The sequence below is a fragment of the Oncorhynchus mykiss genome, chromosome 10 (assembly GCF_013265735.2).
Source record: "Oncorhynchus mykiss isolate Arlee chromosome 10, USDA_OmykA_1.1, whole genome shotgun sequence".
In the NCBI taxonomy this organism is placed as follows: domain Eukaryota; kingdom Metazoa; phylum Chordata; class Actinopteri; order Salmoniformes; family Salmonidae; genus Oncorhynchus; species Oncorhynchus mykiss.
The window spans coordinates 44,097,260-44,107,845 of NC_048574.1; the positions used below are offsets into that span (position 1 = coordinate 44,097,260).

Here is a 10,586-nt window from a genome sequence, read left to right on the forward strand (position 1 = left end):
GTCACCATGGGTGGTGTAACGGGACCAGTTTTCCTGTGGCTGCAAGTTGTGTTGGGGGTAACTCTCCACAGAGCCCGTCGTACTTTACTGCAGGCTGCTATCCTCTTCTGCGTTTTAGCGCTGCTGGTCTGGGTGGCCGTCTTCCTCTATGGTAGCTTCTACTACTCCTATATGCCCACCGTCAGCTTCTCTACACCAGTGCACTACCACTACAGGTACTGGGAGACATCATGGACAGTTTGTTTGGTGCCTTTTTTTCTTCAAATTGAAGTAAAATCCAGTCTTTCTACTCCTTTCACTCACTTTGAATTTATTATTTTAAAAACAAATAATTGCTTTTGCATTAGCATTTAGCTACACTTAACAAAATGCTCTATGCTGTTGCACCTGATTTTTATTTTGTGCTGTTAGTACCATGTCAAGGTAAAAAGCATAGGCCCATAACGTCACACCTTTTTTCCTGGCCGCTGTTTGTTCTAGTTCCGACTGTGATGCTCCCAATTCCGTCCTCTGCTCTTTCCCTGTGGCTAACATCTCACTGCTGAAGAATGGCAAAGACCAGGTATGCTCTTCACACATAACCATCGTTTCCCTCACCCCGTCTATCCTGAGGTAGATGCTAATATAATTACAATATGCTAAGAAATGATCGCTGTAGTCAGGTATGCTCATTGTCTTTCACAGTATTCTATCCCTCACTGTCTTTCCTAGGTTATGATCTATGGTCAGCCATATCGAATCTCTTTAGAGCTGGAAATGCCTGAGTCGCTTGTCAACAAACAGCTTGGCATGTTCATGATTAAGATGTCTTGCTACACCAACGATGGCCAGACAGTTGCAGCTGTGGTGCGCTCTGTGAGTGCTAAAGTGCCAAGTTTATTCTGTTTGTCTTCCTACCAAACCCCACTATTGAGCCTCTCCAAGCGTTTCAGCGCCAGTTTGTTCTTGGTTGAACATAACGTGTCCGTTCCTTCCGTTTCCTCCCCACATAAAATATCCTCTCATACTTCACAATGTGATGTATTCGATTATTGTGGGGCCCTCTGAGTGACTGTTTTCTTTCCTCCAACAGGCTATGCTGCACTACCGCTCTAGTCTTCTGGAGACCTTGAATACTTTACTGTTCTCTCCTCTCCTGCTAACTGGGATGACGGAGCAGAAGCAGCTCGTTGAGGTTGAGCTCTTCTCACACTACAAGGCCAATTCTGTAAGTGCTGTTTGTGGTTGCCTGTGCATGTCAAATATGTTTTCCTCTCCCACAGAGCTTGCACTTAGTTCACTGTGCCCTCTTACTGAATCAGATCATCATGATCTTGTGATTACCATTTGCAAGTTATCTGTATATTTTTATTTATTTAGGGGAGGTGGTAGATCAGCTTTAATATTGCAGATTGTGGCTCCATCAATGTAATGCTCTGCATCATCTATATTTTTTTTGTAAATATATAAATGTATGTTTTTTCCTTTATTATTTTCCCCTAACCCTTCCACCCCTCCCCCAATTGGAGTAAACTAATGGACAACAACACTTAGGCTTCTACTCCCAGCTTATACATACTATATTCATTTTAGGGACACAGTGTATTTTACAATAGTTCTCTTTTGTCCCATCACCATCAAGTTTTGATTTCTATTTGTCACACCCTGATCAGTTCCACCTGTCCTCATTATTGTCTCCACCCCCTCCAGGTGTCACTTGTTGTCCCCAGTGTATTTATCCCTCTGTTTCCTGGTTCTCTGTGCCAGTTTGTTTTGTGTGTTTCTATGTCAACCAGCTGGTTTCCTGTTCGTCTGCGGTTTGCATTCTCCTTTTTCTGGTCCTCCCGGTTTTGACTCTTGCCTGTTTCTGGACTCTGTACCCGCCTGCCTGACGATTCTGCCTGCCTTGACCATGAGCCTGTCTGCCACTGTACCTCCTGGACTCCGATCTGGTTTTTACCTTTGGTCGTGGACAGACAAATTGTCTTGCCTACTCCTTTGGATGACTAAACATTGCAAGACTCCAACCATCTGCCTCCTGTGTCTACATTTGGGTCTTGCCTTGTGCCGTGATCCTATTTGCAGTGTCTTTTTCAATTGTGCTGTTTCACACAAGCTCTGAACCTATATACATTTTACAGACACATATTTTGCATTAGTTATCTTGTTATTTTTAGTTCCACCCTTCAGCTCCACTCAACCCATTTCATTTTTATTTGATGTAATTCTATTTACTTGTGAAACCCTCCCTGACGAAGCATGCTTCCCTTTCAGCAGCATTTCATGTTCATGTGCTTTCAATTAAACCGTACTTGGACAGACCTCATTTGTTAAATAGTCCAGACAAATACAACCTGTCGGAATAAAATGTCCTCTTTCAAAGTAAGAATGAGTTTCCCATTTTATTAGACTTTTAATTGTCTTGCAAGCAAGACCACTTAGTCTTGCATTTGTTCAGTGCTGCAAGACTGGCCAACTCAGACTAGTCTTTTTAGGTAATAAGGTCAATATTTTTCTCTCTTATTATTGATCTCTGCTTCTCTCTACCTGTACATTTTTCTCACTACAGTATCAACCCACTGTTGGCGCTGTCATTGAGATTCAGTCTCAGCGGGTGCAGGTCTATTCAGTTCAGCTCAGGATCCATGCTTTCTTCACTGGCATCAGGTACCTTCCAATAGTATACATTTTTTTCTGTTTCAAATCCAGATTATTTGAGGCCCATAAGTCAAATATATGGAATGTCATTTGTTCTTACCTACTGTTGTATCTTTTTTGTTTTCCTCCTATTTCCCATCCTCTTCTATTCCTATATCTGAACCCTTTGTCTTAATAGATACCTCCTGTACAATTTCCCGGTGACGTCTGCAGTGATCGGTGTGGCCAGCAACTTTGCCTTCCTCAGTGTCATTGTGCTCTTTGGATACCTACAGTTTATATGGGGGGGACTTTGGCCTCCCGAGCAGGTCAGAGTCAGGGTAAGATGCGGTCTCATTTTCTCTGTAATAGGACATTCCCCATCTTTGTAGTACATCTATATCTTACATTAAAATATAACTGCTGTGAGGTGAACTTTGTTTTGTTTTTCTTGTCCGTAGGTTATGATGGGAGACACGACTCGCATGCAGTGGAGAAGAGAAGAGGCTCGGAAGCGCATGTCCTTCTCACAAAGTGAGTGAGTTCTACTCTGCAACAGGCATCACACGTATTGTGTAAAACAAACATAACATGGTTAATCTGAATGTGTTTTAGCTAAAATTCCCCAGAAAGACAATGATCATGTTGCTGAGCAGTTGGAAGAACCTAGACAAGAAGCATCAGTAATACAGAAAGGTGAGGGTGTGACTGTGTGAATGAAAGTGTATACACGAGTATATTAAACCAATATGTTGCCAAAACTTTTTTGGCAACCTGACCAAATTTACATAGAAATGTGAGTTATAAATGTGTAATTCTCATTGAAAGCAAGTCTAAGAAGCGATAGATCTGTTCTGTGCGCAGTGGCGATTTTAGAATGTAAATTTCAATTATGAAATTGATGAGCAAGCTAAGAATAACTTAGTCAATATAACTATTTGTTCACCATTTTTCAAATGTACAGCGACAGAATTCAGGACATGGGCCGTTCTTACAGTATTCTCCCTGTACACCAAGTCAGAACCGTAGGAAAAATAAAGGGGGCATATAAGCAGACACTGAAAGCTCTTACAATATTCAACAGGCTATAGGCTACATGTGCACCACCATGTCAGAACAGAAGTCTAAGTTATGAGTGGGAAAGGGACCAAAGTAGCCCATGTGCCTCACCCTAATAATAACAGCTTACTACACAACAAACATTTAGTATTATTTTCTTAGCTACAGTATACATATCTCCCCAGCATATTACATCATTTATGCAGCAGCATACAATACATTTTTGGACTCACCTTGTTGTGCTGTGCTCACTTGAACAGGAAGGTGAACTCACTGAAGTCTGAGATTTCCGAGTTTCCAGTTGTTTTGGATGCGGCAGAAGTCATGCTGGATTGACAACATGGCCAATGTATTCAACCTTTTCTGGCCTATGGTATTGCATGTGAATGTTTATCCTTTAAAGCTTGGAAAATAAACCCTTAAACTCAGACATGGACCACACACCCTCTCCAATGAGTAGCAGGCTAGTGATTGCTTTGCAACACTTGCAGTTAGCCATTGATTCCTTCCACACCACTCATTGTTGAATTTGTGATTTCCAACTTGTCTGTTTATGGCCGATGAGTACCGATACGGTTTATCTATCATTTTTCTTCATATGACAAGGATTGAAAAGGATTTGCCAGTAAATGATCGACTTGATTCATGATGATGACTGCTAGTCTAGCTTTCTAGCTAAGATTTTTAAAGAATCAGTCCAATCAAAGCTACGGTAGATATAACGTGATTTGACGTCATTTTATCTGTAGCCAATGACCTTGAGCCTTCTTGGATGGGCACTTCTAATGTAAATATGTGGTAGCACCCAAGGAGCTTCAATTTTCGAGCTATGTAGATTTTGTGATGATGTAGTATCCCCATGAGTGACAGAACACTGAGCCAATCACGGCACAACTAGATAACATCACCAACCCCTACACTCTGTATTTTCCCCACCACCACAAAAAGCACTCAGCTAGGCTGAAACACCTGCATTTTGGAGCTGCCTTACTCAAGAAAGGAAAAAGAGACCATGTTTGTTTTTGGCTTTATAAACTCATAGATTTAAAAAAAAAAAATTGACATTATTTGCAAACTGATATGTGACATGTATTGATGGCAAAATAGGCAACAAAATTATTGTTGAAAATACAATATTTGGGGATATTTCAGTGATTTAGATGGTACAATGATTCTCTACTTTCTCTGCTTGTTTTATCACATACACTGAAATTAGGCAAACTATTAGAATTTTAGAAACCAGCTATTTTAAATAAACTGATGCTGATTTAATTTATACTGACTCGTCTCACAATGTGTTAGATTACTAGTTTAGTCACACGCTGGTTTGTACGTGAAGAGTAGTTGTGGATTCTGTTTATGTTTTGTGTAACATCATGCTATGAATGTTACCGTACTGTTTTTATGTTCAGCATAGTTGCTGTTCACATTTTATTGTTGCATTCTGTCTGGAGCTGGAAACACCAGATGTGATTGGTTCACTGAAGGAGCCTTCGGGTTTGCCGGTGTCAAACAGGTAACAGACTCTTTCAAATTTCTTGAGTCGTTTGTAGGAACCTTTTCACTATTATGATCATTTCTTCATTATCTTCTGACGGTTATTTAATGACCTTAAAAGTAGAGGATGGTGCCTCATTTCATTCAGCCTAACTCAAACTGTCTCTTCTGCCTCCCTGTATCGGCTCTAGAGTAGTCGTCAGATGAGCCCCCAGTGCTCCTGGAGGCTCTTCAAATTTACGAGACCGATGCAAGTGAAGAGGAGCCTGCTGATCTGCAGGATAGAGGTACAGTGGCGGGACCCAAGGTGCCTCAGCACAGAGACGAGGACCCTGGATGAGTCTATGAACCATGGATCATCGCTCACAAGTCCCTCGACGTGCCTTTCCCTTTCACGCAGCCACAGAGGCATCCACTGAGAGTGAATTCCCTACAGACAGCGACTCCAGATACCATCGCACACAGACTGTTTTTTTTTTGTTGTTGCCCGAAAGCAGCACAACAAGGCTCCGCGACAGAAAATGAACAATGTAGGAGGCAAGCGGTCAAAGAGGGGACCAGGATCACAGGCCTTGGACACGGAGCAACAGCAGGACGCGGTAATTAACCTCTCCAAAAAAGAGCTCACTGATGTGTAAGTCTCAGTCTTATCTTAGGGCCTCTCTTTTGTACCTACATGAACAGATAAACCATACAATACGAAAGTAGATCTGTTTCAATTATTTTGCAAGATTACATTTAAGCACATGTTTTCTCAAAACACTGTTTCAGGCCTAGAAACCCAACAACGAACTGGTACCCATTTTAAACCCAAAAGCAAATTATGTCCTATATTTAACAACTCCTCGATTAATACCTGTTGTAGTTTAGTCGAATGCATTCAGAAGAACAGGCCCTTAATGAACTAATGAAAGGTTCATCTTTGGTTATCAAACCTGCAGACAAGGGAGTGCTGTGGTCGTTTTAGACTATGAAAAATACAAAGAAGAGATTGAGACAACTCAGTAATGAACGTTTCTATAGGAAATTAAGTTTTGATCCCACACAGGTGTTCCAAAGGGATATATGCTTTAATCTTAAATAACCTTATCTCAAAACATGAATATGAATACCTTTGATGCAAATGTGCCATATGTCCATGCCTGTACATTTTTCAGAAATTACACAAACCTAAAACACAAGGCAATTAGCACTTTGTGACATCGGCTGATGTAAAAAGGGCTTTATAAATACATTTGATTGAATTATTCAGGCAGACCAGTGGTTGCAGGAATAGGCTCAATGCTAGAGCCATTGTCGAACTTCGTAGAATATTTTATTAAATCTCACGCGCAAGCATTGCCATCATATGTGAAATACTCTATAGACTTCATAAACAAGATCTCACCAATAATGGGATTAACAGAAGTACTTTGGTCACATATGTCGAGAGTCCACATACCAGAAGCCCTAGCTGACTATTTGAGACAGATACAAACAAATACCCACCAACAAACTTTATTCTAGAGTTGGCTGAATATGTTTTGATGTATAACTAGTTCAGGTTTGATGATGAATATTACCTCCAAACGAATGGAACATCGATGGGCTCCACATTCGCTCCAAGCTATGCTAATCTTTATATGGGTCTTTTTGAAGAACGTTTTGTTAACATTAAACGAAAATCAATTTTTGAATAAAGTCCTGAAATAGTATCTATATATTGACGCCATTTTTTTTGCATATGGAGAGGAACGGGAGAAGAGTTGTCAGACTTTACGGCATTACTCAATGACATTGACCCCAATCTCCAATTCACTATTGATTGTGATACTAAACGTGTTCATTACCTCGATATGTGGATTGATAAATCAAATGGAATCCTGTTTACAACTCTGTATAGAAAAGAAACAGACAGAAATACTATATTACAGGGGGACAGCTTCCACCCTGAACCATTAAAAAGAGGACTTCAGTGAAGCCAGTTTTTCAGACTGCCCGGTATATGCCACTCCACAGAGGACAATCTAGAAAAAGCAGCGGAGATGCACAATAGGTTTCTAAAAAGAGGCTACTCTCCACAATGTGTGGATGAAGCTCTTAATTTGGCATTGGGGAAAACACGAGATTAACTCGTACAAAAAAGACCCACGAACACTCTGTAATGTTCACCACCACTCCTCGCTCTTTAGTTTGGGTTTCAGCCCTGTGTTTTTGTTACATGTTTGTTTGGTCTTCGTCCCCGTGCCTTTACACGCACACCGTAATTTGGGCAAAATATATATATATTACGCATTCCTGCGTCTGTCTCCCAAATCATCCATGCCAATGTGACATAATAATCTACCATTAAGGGAGACGCTGTGACTAATCTGTCCGGCGCTGCCGCAATTTGGGCAGCTGCAATTGGGCCGTCCGACGTCGCCCCAACGGGTCCGTCCGACAACGCCACTTCAGCAGCCACAACTCGCCCGTCCGGAACTTTCATTGCGCACAACTGGCCCATATTCCTACTGCTTGTATATATGTGCCCTTTGTTCACCATGGTGGGGTCGATTATTGTCACAATGTCTGTTGGTGTGTGTGAGTACCTGTGCTGTGTGTTTTGGGCATTCGTGGCCTCGTGGATTGCGCAGATTACGGGTCTCGTCCCGTGTGTTAATCATTGTGCGTGTGTTATTTATTTGAGGAACTCCTCGCTCTTTTGTTTTGGGTTTCTACCCTGTGTGTTTTGTTACGTGTTTGTTTGGTCTTCGTTCCCTTACACCGCACGTCGTAATTTGGGCTGAATAAAAAAACAACTATTACGCATTCCTGCGTCTGTCTCCCGAATCATTTTATGCCAACGTGACACTCCAGTCTTGAAATGCTTACTTAATTCCCTAGCCTGAATCATTGTAGCAATGACAGAGTTGTTCAGCCTTCGTTATATTTAAGGTTTATTTCAAATTTTACACTTGCAGCTAATAGTTGAATTGCAGCACAAGTAACTTAATTTAAAAAATTTGATGTAGTATACAATATTACAGTTAAGTAGCATTAAGCAGTCTCACAAAGTATGACATCGGGCTGTCTGTCAGTCAGAGTAGGGGGAAGGTTCAGTTTGTGACTGGATTGGGTAGATCTGCCACTGTCAGCCATTTGTAATCTTGGGGTTTTGCAAGCTTCTGGGCAGAGGATCTGCAGGACGGGTGCGGTGGGACTCCAAGGACTGCAATCCCAGGTCACTGCATGCAGAGTTGTAGGAGCTGTAGGTGGGGCCCATAATGATTTTGGTTGCACGTCGTTTGATCTTGTCAAGTTGGTTGTGTTGTGAGACCTGGGTGCCATACTGGAGCGGTGTAATCGAGCAATGGACAGACAAAGCAGGTGTAGACTGTCAGGTGTTCGGCGGAAGATGGAAGTGGTGAAGATGGTTCATCATGAAGAACCTTCGGTTCCCTTCATCTTGTTTGGATCTGACCAGTCAGCTAGTTGGTTGAGGTCCTGCTGTATGGTGGAAGTGTCACATAAGGGTCTTGATTGGATGAGGTTCAGGTCATCCACAAAGGCCCGGGAGTTGGATAGGGTGCCCTCTGATGCACCTTTGACATGAGCCACAAATACAATTGGACCAAGCCTTGTGCCCTGGGGGAGGCCACAGGAGAGTATCATGGTACTGTATTGCTGGAATGGAATGGAAGTTACAAACCCATGGCACGATCTCTGGTCGGATAGATAATTGCAAAATGTGTTTCATTGCGATGGTGTGATCCACACGATCAAAGGCCTTGCTGTAGTCTGTCAGGACCCATGTGCTGGAGGTGCCTCTGGTGTCTGCTGTTCTGTACAACTGGTCTGCCATGCTTACAAGGCACTGGGTGGTTGAGCATCCCTTGAGGCAGCCAAACTGTTGGTTGAAGATGTTATTTTGGTTATCCTGTGTCACCCATTCAGCAACAAAACCTTCACAACTTTGCCAGAAGGGGCGTGAGCTAGACAGACCATAGCTGGTCAATGCTCGGTGGATTAATCTTTGGCAGGAGGACCACTATTGCCTCCTTCCCATTGATGTGGAACCACCCCTTCACGCAGGTGTTGAATATGTCAGTCGGGGGGGGGGGGGGGGGGGGGGGGGGGGGATATTTCAACATCAAATTACTTGATGAATCTGCCACCTGGTTGGAATGGAGAGTTTTCTCCTGTGCATTTCCCATGGTTCAACAACAGCAAGGAGTGGCATAGCTGGCAAATATGCAGGTAGGTTTTTATGTTATAAATCTTAAGGAATGTGACTGAGCAGGTACACCAACATAGTTGAGAATGTCTTGGTGCCTGGGATTGAAGCCTATGGTCTCAGACCTGCTGTTTTCGACTCTCTCTCTCTCTACCGCACCTGCTGTCTCTAACTCTGAATGCTCGGCTATGAAAAGCCAGCTGACATTTACTCCTGAGGTGCTGACCTGTTGCATCCTCTACAACCACTGTGATGATGATTATTTTTTGACCCTGCTGGTCATTTATGAACGTTTGAACATCTTGGCCATGTACTGGTATAACCTCAACCCGGCACAGCCAGAGCTTGGTTCCTCTCTAGGTTTCTTCCTAGGTTCCTGCCTTTCTAGGGAGTTTTTCCTAGCCACCGTGCTTCTACATCTGCATTGATTGCTGTTTGGGGTTTTAGGCTGGGTTTCTGTATAGCACTTTGTCACATCAGCTGATGTAAAGATGGCTTTATAAATAGATTTGATTGATTTTATTATGGTTACCATATAAATCAGAGTACCCTGAGCTGCAGAAGGCTGACCCTGAAGATTACACTGTTACAAATGTAATGTTTCTCCATTTCTTGCAGTATAGTTGTTATTTTTATACATAAGGAACATGCATTATGTTTACACCTTTGCAATACATTATTGTATGACTTTCCTTGAGCAAATATGCTTTTTAGAGCTGTTACAAGGACCACCACGTATTGAATTTAAATTAATTTATTTGGGTCGAAACATATACAGCAAGATGTACATTGTATTCCCAGAGGATAGCACTTAAAAGTATTTATTAAAAAAATAATTTTGCCATCGACAACCATCAATACCGTTAAGCACTGCACAACTAACGTGCTGTTTCACATTTAACAACAGCAGAAATAAATGATGCTTAACTGGGACCACTGGCCGAAGTGATTTATTTTGAGAAAACACAACGCATGGAGAGTACATATACATCTGTTACATATGTTAAGGATAGACAACAAATATGAGGTTATTTTCTGGTGAAGTAGTTTTAGTTAATTTTGTCCTAGCAGTAGGATGGTAGTCTGTATTGTGATGTTGCTCTAACTTCCTGGCTTTTGATGTGAAATATGACAGGGGTTTCTTTGTACCTAGTTCACACCAATGTTGAAAAAAGCCAGTAGTGTAAAGTACTTCAGAAAAATACTTTAAAGTACTACT

The 10,586-nt window shown here is 41.8% G+C and overlaps 1 protein-coding gene across 1 annotated transcript; it reads left to right on the forward strand.

The window, feature by feature from the left end:
- On the forward strand, positions 1-3,597 carry bscl2 (BSCL2 lipid droplet biogenesis associated, seipin). The gene is made up of 8 exons (XM_021619838.2): positions 1-215; positions 481-562; positions 712-855; positions 1,073-1,207; positions 2,549-2,646; positions 2,816-2,957; positions 3,078-3,150; positions 3,232-3,597. The coding sequence occupies exons 1-8, from the start codon at positions 7-9 to the stop codon at positions 3,330-3,332; spliced, it is 984 nt and encodes a 327-aa protein (XP_021475513.2). The 5' UTR covers positions 1-6; the 3' UTR covers positions 3,333-3,597.
- The last annotated feature ends 6,989 nt before the right edge of the window (positions 3,598-10,586 follow it).

Coding starts and splice junctions, on each gene's coding strand:
- bscl2 (XM_021619838.2), top strand. CDS start 7: ATGGGTGGTGTAACGGGACCAGTTTTCCTGTGGCTGCAAGTTGTGTTG. Junction 856..1,072: donor TTGCAGCTGTGGTGCGCTCT/GTGAGTGCTAAA, acceptor TTCCTCCAACAG/GCTATGCTGCACTACCGCTC. Junction 3,151..3,231: donor GCGCATGTCCTTCTCACAAA/GTGAGTGAGTTC, acceptor AATGTGTTTTAG/CTAAAATTCCCCAGAAAGAC.